The 17,354-nt window shown below is 38.1% G+C and overlaps 1 protein-coding gene across 1 annotated transcript in view; it reads left to right on the plus strand.

Annotated features, from left to right (window-relative positions):
* The window catches only part of ENPP1 (ectonucleotide pyrophosphatase/phosphodiesterase 1), a 73,557-nt gene extending 56,711 nt beyond the window's left edge, over positions 1 to 16,846 (plus strand). The window contains exons 20-25 of the mRNA XM_055324660.1: positions 1,368 to 1,522; positions 3,116 to 3,245; positions 7,821 to 7,901; positions 8,745 to 8,877; positions 10,438 to 10,600; positions 12,543 to 16,846. Coding sequence (XP_055180635.1) covers positions 1,368 to 1,522; positions 3,116 to 3,245; positions 7,821 to 7,901; positions 8,745 to 8,877; positions 10,438 to 10,600; positions 12,543 to 12,713 — 833 coding nt within the window. The 3' untranslated portion in view covers positions 12,714 to 16,846. The remainder of the gene's footprint in view (positions 1 to 1,367; positions 1,523 to 3,115; positions 3,246 to 7,820; positions 7,902 to 8,744; positions 8,878 to 10,437; positions 10,601 to 12,542) is intronic.
* The last annotated feature ends 508 nt before the right edge of the window (positions 16,847 to 17,354 follow it).

The following is a 17,354-nucleotide window of genomic DNA, read 5'->3' on the forward strand; positions in this document are numbered from 1 at the left end:
ATTTAATGGAAGCTGAATTACTCTTTATGAACATAGTGGAGGTGGTTTGAGATTTTGAGGATTTTAATAGGTTTATAAGAGACCTTCAGATTTCCATTGTAAACACCTGTTAAATTTCTATTTCACTTGGTTCTTAGTTCAGAGTGTATAAATTATTTATCTAAAGTTATTTCTTCATAACTTTTGAATGAAAATTAGGTATGCTTAATATACAGACAACTGTTAACATTCATCAGTTGTGACTGGGATGTTCAGCATCACTTTGATATGGTCTCTGATACACATTGATATAGTCTCTGATCCTTAAGTTACTTGGCTCAGTTTTTTCCTTCTGGAATAAAAGTGAATTCTGCATCATTCCCAAGTTGAATTTGCTTATATAAAATCTCTTAAAATTTGGAGCACCGGGTGGCTTTGTCAATTAAGCATCCGGCTCTTGATTTTGATTTTGGTTTAGGTCATGATCTCAGTGTCATGAGATTGAGCCCTACATCGAGCTCCACACTGAGTTTGGAGTCTGCTTGGGATGCTCTCACTCCCTTTCCCTCTGCTCCTCCCCCCTTCTTGCATGTGCTCTCACTCTCTCTTTCTCTCTCTCTCAAAAATAGAATAACAGAACATAAAAATCATATCAAATGAAATAAAAAAGCTCTGTAAATGTTTAGAGAAATCTTTGATGGCTCTGTAATGGCAAAGAGTTGTGGTAAAGGATGACACTTCTGGAACTGATCAGTGTTTGAATATGAGCATAGGAACTGTATGTCCATGGATAAAGTATTCAATCCCTGTAAACTACTCATCTGTATAATGGGGCATATAACCTTAATTCATAGAGCTATGTAAGAATTAAGTTAGATGATGTATACAAAAGACGCTACAAAGCACTTGATACTTGGCAAAAATACAATAAATGGTATATCTTATTAATGCTTCATTCAGCTCAGTCTCATAATTTCGGCTGTGAATTTTTTACTTTCTAAGCACATGCACCACCCGGAAATTTCTCTGTCTGTAGTTTTCCCTGAAGAATAAATCATTAAAATAATGCTAAGAATTTTAGTAATATTCTTTTAAGTCCTAGTTGCTGAAATTTCTAGCAATTTCATATAGTGTCCTCTTGTGATACCTTGATATTATGTTGATCTTTCAGAATCTTCATGGGCAAAAACTATAGTGAATCTCTTTTGTTTTCTTAATTGTTCATGGTTCTGCTCTTTGTAATTAGGGGTTTTTTTTTTACAGTTAAAAATCACTTTTCAGTAGGAAAATTAGAGGAAAGAATTGGTTGAATGTATCATTATATATTGTCATAGAACTCACAGTAAGTATGTTTGAATGGTGGTTTCATTATTCCCCTATGACCCAAGAGAAGGTTATTAAGCGCAGCACTTTACCTTATGGAAGACCCAGAGTTATCCAGAAGAACACCACAGTCTGTCTTCTATACCAGCACCAGTTTGTGAGTGGTTACAGCCATGACATCCTGATGCCCCTTTGGACATCTTACACTGTCGACAGAAATGCAAGTATTGGTCTCCTCTTTAGCTATGTGTGGATATTTCAAATTATCATGAAGCAAAACATTGAAAGCATAGTTAATTTTGGTCAGTTAATCTTGGCTCTATCCTCAATTCCTGAGTTAGAAGGTCACTAAACCAGGAGTCTGAAAATTAGGTTCTGGTTCTAGCTCTGCCACTAACTAGCTATGTGACTTCACAGATTTCTTCTGTGAAATGAGGGATGTGCATGTAATAGGAGTTCCTCCCGTGCTTTTAGTTCATTTTACTATCTTATGATTCTAATTTATAATTTTTCAAAATCAATTTTTTAGTCAGGCACAGTTCTTCATCTCTAAATACATAGATGTGTGAGCACAAAGGATCTTCCTCAGCTGCGCTCACCTGAGGGGGTCCTCACTGATGGGGGAGGCTGTTAAAGCTCAGTAACCTCCCTGTATATACCACTCACAGGACGACCCCCAAACCAAACCAGGGAGAGGCTGGGGTCCTGTCTACCTCCCAGAACATAGGAAGGCCTTGAAAAGAGTTGGGGTTGAAGAGGGCAAATACCTCAGAATAAGACCATCATTCCCCCTCACCCCTGCCCCCTGGCTGCTGTGATATAAAGAGAAATGGAAGATGGGCCTTGGAAGAGAGAATGGAGGAGGGGATGAGATTTAGATTTTAATCAAATTGAAGTTTTAAACTAGACCAGATTTTCAGAAAGTGAATGCCTGGCAAGCTACAGGATGCCCTTAAGGGATGGGAAGGGGATTTGAGAGAGCTTAACTGAGTGTAGCAGCTGGATTTAAAGAATAAAACTATTGTCAATACTCACTGAGAAAGCCAAATAAAACGATAGGGATATGTGTGTGTATATATATGTAATTTCTGTGTTAAATATGTGTGTGTGTGTGTGTGTGTGTGTGTGTATATATACACACACAACATACCTGCACATATTCACATGATTACATAAAGTTTACATAAAGTTTCTACCATAAATTTGATTGTTGTAATTTTGAAGACTATCTTCCAACACTGTAAATACATTTTTTTTTACTTGACTTTGTGATATATGAGAGTCTGTGTGGTGTTTTGTAGGTCCCCAGCAGATGTACTGTTGTTTAAAGCCTTAATTACAGTGTTCTTTAATTCTGTTCAAATGTTCAGTTTTCTTATATAATCAAAGCCGCATATATTGTCATCACTACTCCTGAGGCTTTCATGCCGCATTATTGTTCAGTGGCTCCCCACTCCTAGCTTTATAGTCTGTGTAGTTGTGTATGAAAGAGAGACTCAGGTCTCCCCCAAAACAGCATTTCATCCTCAGTCGGTTTGCAATTGACCAAACAAAAACAGTGTCCACAAAATGAGCCAGCATAATAGGAAAATATTTGCACATATACAACAGATGTCTAATATCCTTAATATCTTAAAGAGGTTTTACATTTACATCTTTAGAAAAAAAGATGAATATACTACTAGAAAAATGGGGAAATGGTGGAGGACAGCTGGAGCTCTATAATTGTATGGTGTTATTCACCTTCAGCTACTCAAAGCAATCTTCTTTTATATGTGTGATACTTGATGGCTGTTTTCATTTTGTTGTTCAGGACAGTTTCTCTACAGAAGACTTTTCCAACTGTCTTTACCAGGATCTTCGAATTCCTCTGAGTCCTATCCATAAGTGTTCCTTTTATAAAAATAATGCTGAACTGAGTTATGGGTTCCTCTACCCACCACGTAAGTTTCTATCTAAGTCTGACCTTTTCTCTCTCTTGTCCTCTGTCTTCCTTTTCTTTTCCTTATGAGGCAGAGTACATATCTTTTTTTTTTATTGGTGAAACTTGTGAATGAAAAGTATAACTATTAGGGAAAAGTTTACAGTGCCTAAAACTTGAATTTTTGAAAACAGAACATTCTTCACGTTTCTACATTTCTTTGACATGGAATTTGAGAAAGCTTGGATCAGAAGGATATATCAGGGTTCTTAGGAAGGAAATATCTTTTGTTTCTTACAAGGAAAAATGTAGGGGTGCCTGGGTGGCCCAGTCGGTTCAGTGTCTGCTTTTGGTTCAGGTCATGATCCCAGGGTCCTGGGATGTCATGCTCCCTGCGCATCAGGTAGCCTGCTTCTCCCTCTCCCTTTGCCCCTCATTCTCCCACCACTTGTCAGTCATGCTCTCTCCCTTTCTGTCAAATAAGTTAAAAAAAATTTTAATAAAAATTTTTTAAAAAGGAAAAATGTAATTTGTCAAAGAATTAGGAATAGGCAGAGCCTAGGTGTACTTGCTCTTTCACAGAGATGGAGCTGCTAGGGAATGGCTTTTTTTTTTCTTTTTTGAAGTTGTGTTTATCTTTAATGTGGCACATTTGTGGGTTAATGAGAAGATGTTTTGAGGCTGGCCTTAAAAGGCAGAAATCAGGGACACCTGGGTAGCTCGCAGTTGAGTGTCTGCCTTTGGCCCAGGGCGTGATCCTGGAGTCCTGGGATCGAGTCCCACATCGGGCTTCCTGCATGAAGCCTGCTTCTCCCTCTCCCTTTGTTTCTCCCTCTCTCTCTCTCTGTGTCACTCATGAATAAATAAATAAAATCTTTTTTAAAAAAGGCAAAAATAAAAAAATTGAAAAAATAAAAAAGGCAAAAATCAGAAGGCTCCAGGTGCTCAAATATTCTCAATATCCAGTCCATTCCCCAGAGTAAGTGTCTGAAGTCAGAACTTGACTATTGCTTTATAAAAATAGACCAGGCCCAAGCCAAAAATCTATACAAAGAAGTCTTGTACAGTAATTAGTGGCAGGCATCCTGCGATGTTTTTTCTGGGTAGTAAGTACTGTTCTGAAGCCATATATTCTCTTTTTTTCTTCTCACTATTGGAAGAGTTTAAGGAGAGAGGGTTGTCAATACATTTTAGTTGAAATTTGAATATATTTAAATTGGGGGTGTTATTTTTTTTTAAGATTTTATTTATTTATTCATGGGAGACATAGAAAGAGAGAAAGGTAGAGACACAGGCAGAAGAGAAGCAGGCTCCATGCAGGGAGCCCGACGTGGGAATTGATCCTGGGACTCCAGAATCATGCCCTGGGCCAAAGGCAGGCGCTAAACCGCTGAGCCACCCAGGGATCCCCAATTGGGGCTGTTATTAAACTTTTGTTTCTTTAGTAAATTCATCTTGAAAAAGAAAAGATCTATATTTTACTTTTTTTTTTAAGGGACTTGACCGAACACATTGCACTTTCCCTTGACTCAGTACCTAGGAATGTTTTATGAGTTTAAGGTGATACTCAGCTAATTTTTTTAAATGCCCTCCCATAGATAAACCATTAGCCAGCCTTAAAAAACAAAAGAGAAAACTCTCAAATTAATAAAATCACGAATGAAAAAGGAGAGATTATCACTAATACCAGGAAAATGCAAACGATTTTTAAAACTTATGAGCAGCTATATGCCAATAAATTAGGAAATCTAGAAGAAATGGATGCATTTCTGGAAAAACACAAATTACCAAAACTGGAGCAGGAAGAAATAGAAAACCTGAACAGGCCAATAACCAGGGAGGAAATTGAAGCAGTCATCACAAACCTCCCAAGATACAAAAATACAGGGCCAGATAGCTTCCCAGGGGGAATTCTGTAACATGTTTAAAGAAGAAGCCATACCTATTTTACTAAAGCTGTTCTAAAAGAAAGGGACGGAATACTTCCAAACTTGTTCGATGAGGCCAGCATCACCTTAATTCCAAAACCAAAGACCCCACCAAGAAGGAGAATTACAAACCAATATCCCTGATGAACACACATGCAAAAATTCTCAACAAGATCCTAGCCAATAGGATCCAGCAGTGCATTAAAGATTATTCACCATGACCAAATGGGATTTATCCCTGGGATGCAAGACTGGTACAATATTCATAAAGCAATCAATGTGATAGATCATATGAACAAGAGAAAAAACAAGAACCATATGATCCTCTCATTAGATGCAGAGAAAGCATTTGACAAAATACAGCATCCATTCCTGATCAAAACTCTTCAGAGTACAGGGATAGAGGGAACATTCCTCAGCATCTTAAAAGCCATCTATGAAAAGCCCAGAGCAAATATCATTCTCAATGGGGAAGCACTGGGAGCCTTTCCCCTAAGATCAGGAACCAGACAGGGATGTCCACTCTCACCACTGCTATTCAACATAGTACTGGAAGTCCTAGCCTCAGCAATACAAAAGACATTCAAATTGGCAAAGAAGAAGTCAAACTCTCCCTCTTCACATATGACCTGATACTGTATATAGAAAACCCAAAAGACTCCACCCCAAGATTGCTAGAACTCATACAGCAATTCGGCAGTGTGGCAGGATACAAAATCAGTGCCCAGAAACCAGTGACATTTCTATACACTAACAATGAGACTGAAGAAAGAGAAAGTAGGGAATCAATCCCATTTACAATTGCACCCAAAAGCATAAGATACCTAGGAATAAACCTCATCAAAGAGGTAAAGGATCTATACCCTAAAAACTACAGAACACTTTTGAAAGAAATTGAGGAAGATACAAAGAGATGGAAAAATATTCCATGCTCATGGATTGGAAGAATGAATATTGTGAAAATGTAAATGTTACCCAAGGCATTTTACACATTTAATGCAATCCCTATTAAAATACCATGGACTTTCTTCAGAGAGTTGGAACAAATCATCTTAAGATTTGTGTGGAATCAGAAAAGACTCGAATAGCCAGGGGAATATTGGAAAAGAAAACCAGAGCCGGGGGCATCACAATGCCAGATTTCAGGTTGTCCTACAAAGCTGTGGTTATCAAGGCAGTGTGGTACTGGCACAAAAACAAACACATAGATCAACGGAACAGAATAGAGAATCCAGAAGTGGGCCCTCTACTCTACGGTCAAGTAATATTTGACAAAGCAGGAAAGACCATCTACTGGAAAAAAGTCTCTTCAATAAATGCTGCTGGGAAAATTGGACAGCCACGTTCAGAAGAATGAAACTAGCCCATTCTCTTACACCATACACAAAGATAAACACAAAATGGATGAAAGATCTAAATGTGAGACAAGAATCCATCAAAATCCTAGAGGAGAACATAGGCAACATCCTTTTTGAACTTGGCCACTCCAAATTCTTGCAAGATACTTCTATGAAGGCAAGGGAAACAAAAGCAAAAATGAATTATTGGGACTTACTCATGATAAAAAGCTCCTGCACAGCAAAAGAAACAGTCAACAAAACTCAAAGACAACCTACAGAATGGGAGAAGATATTTGCAATGACATATCAGATAAAGGGCTAGCATCCAAGATCCATAAAGAACTTATTAAACTCAACAGCAAAGAAACAAACAATCCAATCATGAAATGGGCAAAAGACATAAACAAATTTCACAGAGGAATACATAGACATGGCCAACAAGCACATGAGAAAATGCTCCGCATCACTTGCCATCAGGGAAATACAAATCAAAACGACAATGAGATACCAGCGAGAATGGTGAAAATTATCAAGACAGGAAACAACAAATGGTGGAGAGGATGTGGAGAAAGGGTAGCCCTCTTGCACTCTTGGTAGGAATGTGAACTGGTGCAGCCACTCTGGAAAACTGTGTGGAGGTTCCTCAAAGTGTTAAAAATAGACCTGCCCTACGACCCAGCAATTGCACTGCTGGGGATTTACCCCAAAGATACAGATGCAATGAAACGCCGGGACACCTGCACCCCGATGTTTCTAGCAGCCATGTCCACAATAGCCAAACTGTGGAAGGAGCCTCAGTGTCCATCGAAAGATGAATGGATAAAGAAGATGTGGTCTATGTATACAATGGAATATTCCTCAGCCATTAGAAAGGACAAATACCCACCATTTGCTTCAACGTGGATGGAACTGGAGAGTATTATGCTGAGTGAAATGAGTCAATCGGAGAAGGACAAACATTATATGTTCTCATTCATTTGGGGAATATAAATAATAGTGAAAGGGAATAAAGGGGAAAGGAGAGAAAATGAGTGAAAATACCAGAGAGGGAGACAGAACATGAGAGACTCCTAACTCTGGGAAATAAACAAGGGGTTGTGGAAAGGGAGGTGGGCGGGGGGTTGGGGTGACTGGGTGATGGGCACTGAGGGGGGCACTTGGCGGGATGAGCAGTGGGCGTTATGCTATATGTTGGCAAATTGAACTCCAATTAAAAAAAAAAGAAACAAGTTAAAAAATAAAAAATAAATGCCCTCCCATGAGAAAGTATGATTTCTAATGTTATTCATGAAGAACGAAATAGTTACTTTTTTTTAATTTTCTTTGTAGAACTAAATAAAGGTTCAAATCAACTATATTCTGAAGCACTGCTTAGTACTAATATAGTGCCAATGTACCAGAGTTTTCAAGGTAAAATTTTTAACCCTGTATTTCACAATTTCAATGAATTTCTGTATATTATAGGTATAATTTATATTAATAAGACTTATCCTCTAAATTAAATGACTATCAAACAGATTCTTACAGGTATATGTTCTTATCTGTTCTTAACTTTAACAATATCAGTACACAAAACTTCTACAACTCTTAGAATTATGATATATTCCAATGTCTATTATTCTACTTTGTATTTAAATGTTTATAAATATTTTTTGGTGGAAAAAGTATGTAATATTTTTCCTAAGTTATCTGGCTAATATAGCCTACTAACACATTAACTTTCAATATGTTTTCCCATTTAACTTTTGGAGGTTCTTGATAATTGTTTTTGATCTTAAAATGAATAGATTTTTGCATCATCATTAATTATTACAGTATTTGGAACTCTTACAAAAATAAATACACATTTTTTTCTTTAGATGTCATAGAATTTCAAAATATAGAGCACACAAGGAGGCTTTTACTCTACGTGTAGAATACTTGCGAGTATTTCAAAGGGAATTTTTGGATATTAACAAAAATTCAGATATTTTATCTGAATAACCTGCCTTGCATTTAGGTTCATGGTTTTTAATGCCTAATGGTGATCTGTGATCACAAATTCATGGTGATGCACATGGTCAGGGATGCCCAAAATAGTGTTGATTTCAACATCTGTCTCTTTTGCCAGAGGCCAAAGCTGAACAGTGTACTTTTGGCATCACATTAAGACTGAAGTCAGATTTGACATTGTCTTTAATTATTACAGATTCTAATTTTGAATAAGATTATTGAGTTATTTCACATGGCGGCATGACTTCCTTCTTGTTTCAGTTATATGGCACTACTTTCATGGTACCCTTCTGCAAAGATACGTGAAGGAAAGAAATGGTGTCAATGTTGTCAGCGGTCCTGTGTTTGACTCTGATTATGATGGACGTTATGATTCCTCAGAGACCTTGAGGCAGTAAGAACATATTTCATTTACTCTTACAAACAGCTGTCAACTGAGATTACCATCCAGTTGAGTCAGTGGAGCTTTTTCTGTCTGATACTATTCATATTGCTGAACATGACATTTCTGATTACACTGGAAGCCCCTTGAAATATCTGATTAATTTTGATGTTTTGCTCAGTGTTCAGTAAAATGTTTTTTAGAGGAAAGAAAGAGTGTTTCTCCCCCACTCAGTTTAGATGAGTGATTTCCTGAGTTCAGATCAAACACTGAAGTCTGCCATATGTTAAGAAGGTTTAAGATACATGTTTAAGATCTCTCTGTGTGGCTAATTGTTACGATACTGTCTTAATAAAGTGATTAGAAGATAACCATGTGGTGTGGCTAGAGGCATCATGAATGGAAGAATAAAGCTGTAGTATTCAAGCATAGACCTCGGGTGAATGTTACAGATTTTACCTAGCGTTGCTTAGAGGGAGACTGAGTCACCATCAGTGACTCAAACCATCAGTGGGTGCTGTTTTTATAAAGGAGAGCAGCAGAACATTTTCAAAACCACTTGATTTTTCATAAAATAATAACAGCATGATTTTTTGAAGCAATATTGCTATTAAGGCTTACAGGAAAAAGAGAATGAAATGTATGCTGACATTCAGCTCTTTCTGGAGAACTGCTCTCCCAGGCGGGCTCAGGGATTACTCTCACACACATGTACCAGTGACACATTAGTTTGTCATGTATAATTTACAGACCTGTCATTGTAAAATGACAGGTTTTGTTTATTTATTATAAGTAAATAAGGGTCTCAACATAACTGCCTCAGAGGTCATAGCAGTAGAATGGGTAAAGAAGAGAATTTCATGCCTTTCCCCTTCCACCAGAGCTCTCAGTTTTAATAAGTTTTATATATTATGGTGCCGCATAAGGTTATGATAGAAAACAATGCTCCCACTAACTTAAATTTGGAAAGATACTGAAAAACAAATAAATAAACCTGGTTTTGAGGCCAAAGGAAATAGCATTAAGATGAGGTAAAGGGACATGTTGGAAAATGTGCTGCAATTTAAAAGAAGTTCTCAGGATGAGAAAGAAAATCCCTTTAAAAGCAAGGAGGGTTCACAGAAACGTGACTTCTCTGGCAGGGCTGGAGTAGAAAACATCCCAAACCAGTTCCCTCTCTGTCTGCCATCTGTGCACAGCAGCACAGAGTTGGAAGACAATTAATAATGCTTTGGAATCCTGGTTGTAGGGATTTGAGAAAGATTTTTTTCTTTAGTGTCCCAATTCCACCGTGTTAAGGTAGAACTAAAAAAAAAAAAAAATCTGAAGTTCAGTAAATTTTTATAGAAAATAAAAATTTTTTGGCTCGTGTTCATCTGTTTTCTAGCTCTAATTCTCTCAATCTGGCAGAACATGTTGAGGTATTATGATCACTAACTTCTTCACAATATTTTTAATTATTTGACTGAATTTTATTTTTAGATGCATTGTACTAAACATATACTTTACTGACATATTCATTAAAAAAGATGGTTATGTTTTTCTTAAAGTGAAGATTTTCATGTTTTCTAGAAACCGCCGACTCATCCATAATCAAGAAATTCTGATCCCAACTCACTTCTTCATTGTGCTGACAAATTGTAAAGACACATTCCAGACTCCCTCACAGTGTGATGATTTAGACAGCTTAGCTTTCATTTTGCCTCACAGGCCTGACAACAGTGAGAGCTGTGTGGTAAGAAGCCTTTGTTAATTTACCTTTGTTAATTTGCGTAGAAAATATGAATATAAGTATATTTGTGTATATCATATCTGACATTACTGTGGGCAAAAACAGAATGTGAATATGCATGTACTTTGAAAGAATGTACTTTACATGAACTCTGCAGAGTGGTTTTAAATTCGAAACTTCGAGATGATGTATCTTTGGCGAAGACCACCCTTGTCTGTTAAAACACAAAAAACAGATCAAAATGTAAAACCTAAAAAAAAAAAAAAAAAAAAAAAAAAAAAGTAAAACCTTAGGGGATGCCTGGGTGGCTCAGTGGTTGAGCATCTTCCTTTGGCTCAGGTTGGGATCCTGGAGACCCGGGATCGAGTCCCGCATCAGGCTCCCTGAATGGAGCCTGCTTCTCCCTCTGCCTGTGTCTCTGCCTCTCTCTCTGTGTCTCTCATGAGTAAATAAACAAATCTTAAAAAAAAAAAAAAAAGTAAAATCTTAGCACCTGCATTTGGCTTAGCTGCTAAATTCCAGGTTTATTTAAACTACAAATTTACTCTTGTTTCAAAACTAGATTGATAATTCTCAAAGTGTCAGCACTGTTATAAATTAGTCTTAAAGTTATGGCTAGGTAGTATTTCAGATTAATTTCTACATATAACTTCATTATAAAAATCATGTTTGTCCCTAATTAGGCACTGGGCTCCTTTTCCATCTCTACCATTCCAAAAGCTATTGTACCAATGTCTTAAATGTAAACATTTTAGCAAATTCTATAATAGCAGTATACCTAGAATACACTAAATATTGGACTTGAACCAGAGAGAGGATTATTGGAAGGTGTATCACATATGTTGACTGATCCCTTCTGTTTCATCTCTGAAGTAGTGACTAACCATCAGCAGGATATTGACGTGAGAGGAAGATGCATTCATTACCTGTACTTTTTATCTCTCTGTGTTGGGACACCAGGAATGGAAAGTACCTACTGGCCTAGTAGTCCACTGAGTCAGGGTTATTCCCCTAAGAGCCAGAGTGAAGATTGTTGCAGAGAAAGAGCTTGAGTGGGGTAGTAAGTAGCACTGGGCATAGTGATCATTGGAGGCTAATGGGAAAATGGAAATGATTGATCCATTCCCTTTTTATGTAGAAAGTCTGAATTATTTCCAACTAATATAATGCCCCAAGGGTACAGAAATCTTTATTGGAGGATGTCTTTAAAGTATAATTATAGCCCACCAGCCAGTGCATACCTTCTTCATGCTACTCCAACAGGAGGCATATTCAGAAAAATGTATAGTTACTCATAAGTGTATGACTTCCATCTCTGTTACCTGCCTCAGCTACTGGCTCTGCTTCCATGTGCCAGAGCATGTGTCTTTACTTCTTGTCTGATCTCCCGTTAGCCGAGATGTCATTACCCCACCAGAAAGGAAATTGTGTTTTACTATGTCCCCAGATCCCCTCTGCATTGCAACTGTGTAAATAACTGATTCTGATTAGAACTGGTGTTCTCATAGTGCATTTGCACACATCATGACATTTGATCCTCAGAACAACCCTCTCAGGAGGGTGTAGGTAGGAACATCAGGTTTCAGATGTTAAATAACTTGCCTCAGTTTACATGGTGTGATGGTGACAGGACCAGGACTTAAATCCAAGTTTCTCTCTGCTAATTCCCACACTGTTGAAGGTTCTTGCACCAATGCAGTACATGAGCATCGATTCCAGGTATATGTCCCTTTTCCCAAACTTGAGACATCTAATTAAATAAGCCTGCTTGGTATGTATTAGATGGTGAGCTACTCAAGAGCAGAGATCATGCCTAACAAAGCTTATAACACCTGCCTTCTGGGAGCTAGAGTGATGGAAATCTTTGAAATGTGAAGATGGAGTGCTTGTAAGGAAAGTGAACTGTTCTCTCCAGTGACTTCTTTCTCCCCCCTCACTTTCATAGCATGGAAAGCATGAGTCTCTGTGGGTTGAAGAGTTACTGAGGTTACACAGAGCTCGGATCACAGATGTTGAACACCTCACTGGACTCAGCTTCTATCAAGAAAGAAGAGAGCCAATTTCAGACATTTTAAAGTTGAAAACACAGCTGCCAGCCTTTGACCAAGAAGACTGATTTTTTTTTTTTTTGAAGACTGCTATTTTTAATTCTAAAAACATAGCACAATGTTTTGGAAAGAACCTTCTATTTTATACAGTCCTCTCTTCATGCTGTCACATTGTTTGGAAAATGTCTGCCAGAGCTGAGAATCCTCTGCGATACAACCATCTCAGGGAACCCTGTGGCCTCCGCTTGGCAGTACAAAAATGCTCTTACTGAATCTCACACACGGTTGAATGAACAATTCTTAATTGTTCCAATTTGGGGAATAAAGACAGACTATCTCTAAAACTACTCTTCTACTTCTCTTAAGGGCAGAAGTACCTGTGAACCTTGTCTGGATACCAGATATTTGAATTTTATTTTCTTTAATAAACTTTTATGGAACTGGCAAACACAACTGAATGGATAGGATTGGAATAGTCTGTGTTACATTAGTATTTTCACAAGGATTTAAAAAGTGATTCTGGACACTTTCTAACTTGGAGTTTCATTCATTTTAGTTTTAACTGAAAAAATTAGTAGAAGCAAAAATATTTCTAAGGCCCTCTTTCTGTCTTTGCCCTATACCCCTTCAGAAGCCAAAATAAGTCATCCTGTGGGTTTTTTTTTTTTTTTTTTTTTGTGACTGGGCTTCTTCAGATTTAAAGTCTTTAACAAGTTAGACTTCAAGGGAAGATGTGTGAATTGTAATCTAGTAGATCTACCTGCTATAAAGTTTTCTTCTACATTTATACAAAAAGAGATTCCCATCCTGTTCACTGGTAATTAACATAGGTGGAAAATAGCTCTAAAAGTGGTTCTTTTAGACTATTAAAAATGACTTGGTGGAACTTCAGAGAACTTGTCGGCACATGCGTCGTGGCATTTTTCAAGACAGTAGGTTGTTTTCCTCTGCATAAAAATGACCCCGCCAACAGCAGAACTGTGCTGAGCTGTTCATTTTGAAGTTCCCCAGATCTGGAGAGAATGTGTAACCATTGCTTTATGTCTTCTTGGTCATCAGTCATAAAGGAACCTGACCTCTCCACCACATAGCCTGTATCTTTTAGTCCCAACCTGTGAACCTTCAGAGTTGGCCTTCACTGTTAGGCAACCTGGGTTTGATTTCAGTGATATATTAGTCCACCAGAAATCTGTATTTGCTCTTCATATAATCATTCTTCAACAGACTACAGGGCACAGAATCCTTTAGATAATATAATTTGTATCTAGAAATTATTTAATGACTTAGAAAGTTGGGTTGTTTTTTGTTTTAGTCCCATAGGGTCCTGAGAGTTTGCATATTACTTTTTTCCAATCTGTCTTCTGTTATTCAATTTGGGTCAATTTCTATTGTTCTGTCTTTAAGTTCACTGATTTTTTTTTTCTCTCTCATCCATTTTGTTGTTGAGCCCACCCACCCATTGATTTTTGTATTTCAATAATTGTGTTTTGTTTTGTTTTCTAAAATTTCCACTTAGTTCTTCTTCATGTCATTTCTTTCTTTGCTGAGAATTTTTTATTTTTTTTGCTGAGAGTTTCTATTTTCTCATTTTTTTCCATTACACTTCATACTTCTCACTGAAGCATTTTGGTGATGGCTGCTGCAAAATTCTTTTCAAATAATGCCAGCATCTGTGTCATCTAAAGGTTGGCATATGCTGTCTCTTTTCAAATTGAAAGAGATTTTCCTGGTCCTGGGCATGATGAATGATTTTCAGTGGAAAACTGAATAATTTAGGTATTATGTGAGTATAGATTTTTTTTAAACCACCTGTTTTAGCAGACTTTCTCTGACATCAGCTCAGTGGGCGAATTAGAAGCACTGTCTAGTTATTTCCACGCGTGGCTATGAGTCCGGGTTTCCCACTCAGCCTCCAGTGACGGTTGGGGCGAGATGAGACCCTTGTCGCTGCTGTGTAGGGTGGGATGTCAGCTCTCCACTGGGCCTCCATTGAGTGCATTCCTGGCTAGGGTGTGCAGTGGGCCTTGTCCTTGCTCCCATGTGGTATCCACTGACACTGGGCAGGAATGCTGGGAAAGCATTATTATGACCCAAGAGGGGATGAAATGACCACTTGCCTACTCAACCTTCTCAGACACCGCAATTTCAGGGGCGTTAGGATACTTCATTACAACCTGTTGAGGCTGGAAGTCTAGGCTCCCCACTTGGCCTTTGCTGGCATGGGTAGGGCCATGGTCTTTTCAGTGCTGTTTCCTGGAGTGGAGCCATTACTCTTTTCTCTCTTGCTAGGCTACTCTTCCAGTCCTTTGGCTAGAGAGTAGGCCTTTCTTCCGACATTTTTCTGCCCACTCTGTTGGCATGTACAGGTTGTGACTTCTTTTGCTCCAAGTCTGGGACATATGAACTAAAAAGCAAACTCAGGGGAATTCATCACAGCTTTGTCTTTTGGGTCCCAAGGTCCCTAGCCTGTTTGCCTCCTCTCCACCTGTCAGAATCTTCCTATTTTTGTTTTATATGTAATATCTAAGCTTTTTATCTGCACTTAGCAGAAGAATATCTACTTCTTTATAGAAGTGTCTCATTGATTTTTATATATTCTTCAAAACACATGCCGACACATGATTGCCTCTATGTAAAGTATCTTAGCAGATCTTAATTAAATGGATAGATGTCTCTCCCTTTTGCCAGTCACCAGGGATACAAAGAAGGACAAGTAATAATCCTTACAGTTTTAGGGAGGGAGAGGACATAGCAGAAGTGTAGATGATCCCAAAAGGGTGGTAATTGTCTTAATGGAGCCAGGCAGGGTGCCAGGGAGGAGAGAAGAGACACTGGGTGGTACGCAGTAGTCTTATCAGTGACTTCCCATGGATGGTGACATTTGGACTGGAACTTGGTGTGAAGTGGAACTCTTCAGGTGAACAAGTAAGGAAAGGACATTTTTCAAATTTTTTTTTAATTTTTTTTTAAGATTTCATCCATTTATTCATGAGAGACACACAGAGAGAAAGAAGCAGAGACACAGGCAGAGGGAGAAGTAGGCTCCATGCAAGGAGCCCAATCTGGGACTTGATCCCGGGACTCCAGGATCATGCCCGAGCCAAAAGCAGGTGCTAAACTGCTGAGCCACTGAGGCATTCCAAGAAAGGACATTTTAATATCCGTTGGACGAATACATCCTTGGCCTCTTCCCATTTACTCTTTTACTTCTGATATTTCCTACGAGTGTTGCTATGACCAACTTATGATGTACAACCACTTTATTTTTTCTGCTTTGTTATAATAATCTATTCTTAAAAGTCAGGCTATAAATGCTATGCTGACTCTTTAAAGGGCACCCACATCCATTCCTACTGAGCTTGTTTTTTCAGTTCCTCTTACAGTGTTCTTTTTCTTGTTTTGTCTCGAAAGAGATCTCTCCTTTGACATATTATCAATTTAAGACAAGTGACTGGCCTTCACTCTCTCAATTTGAATGGTAAATTCACAAGAGTATATATGAAAATGTCTTTATCCTACTCTCTACAGTAAAGGCTGGTCTTTGCTTTTCATATGCAAAGCAAAACCTTTACTTTTCCCTCATTTTATTGCAATGCCTCTGATTAGTACTTCTTAAATGATGTAAGTAACTTCCGTATAAGATTTCATAGCTCAGTCAGCTCATTCATGGCAGAGCAGAGAACCAGCTGGAACTTAAAAATACCTAGAAGTTTCGGAGAAAAGAGGGCAAACCTTAGGGGGCTGAAGGCAAATGTTCCAGCACGGTAGATCAATGTGTAGAGGACCATTAGGCCAGTTGGCCCAGTCCTGTTTCAGGAGAGGAGGCAGATGAGATTGTAGCGGAGACCACCCACTCCTCCAGGAAAGGCTGTTACTTCTCCTCACCCTGACTTTTTTCTTTCATTAGCTACAGTAACTGTCCTGCCTTGCCTTGTGCGTACCTGCTTATGTATAACAGGAACAGGCATTTGAACTTTGAAACTAAATGTGATTACACTTCATGCCAAAGCCTATCACAGGAATCCGGTGTGTTGGTGCTTTCGTAATAAGCATTTGGTAAAATTTTAACATGACTGCAGTCCAGTGGCATTTTCCTTGAATTTTGGCAGTCTAGATATTGTAAGGGGGAGGGGAATAATCTACAGAATATGTCTCTAAGCTAAGAAATGTGGATTTACCAATAAAAGTGATATATGCAGAAGTGTGGCTGCTTTCCTGTGTGTGCATGTGTGTGGAGGGCGGGGACAGGGAATGGGATGGTGATTTTTTCCAGGGATGGTACTGCATGCAAGGATTGTAGACAGCCACAGTTGTATTGATGGTAGGGGAGAAAAGATCCAAAGTTCATTTCAGGTTCACAGAGTAAACATGAATTTCTGATCTGTGACTTATTATTCTTGTTTTTGGTTTTTAATTATTTGCAATCATACTTGTAGGTAAAAACAAAAGACTGGCATGTATAAACATCCTTCCAATATTTAGAATGGTCTGAAGCAGAGGGAAAGTATCCAATTTGTAACTTCCATAGAATTTTTTAGTATGAAATTTTTGTACTTCTCCTTTCCATTGTGTATAACCAGCAATTGAGGGAAAAATATTTACTAGAATTTATAGCTATAGCAGAAACTATAGATGCATAAAATTAGTCTTAGTCTGCTAGAAATGAAAGAATCTCTTCCTGAGATGTGAAAGGAAGCAACAGAAAAAAA

This window comes from Nyctereutes procyonoides, unplaced genomic scaffold (genome assembly GCF_905146905.1).
Source record: "Nyctereutes procyonoides isolate TBG_1078 unplaced genomic scaffold, NYPRO_anot_genome, whole genome shotgun sequence".
NCBI classification, from domain to species: Eukaryota; Metazoa; Chordata; class Mammalia; order Carnivora; family Canidae; genus Nyctereutes; species Nyctereutes procyonoides.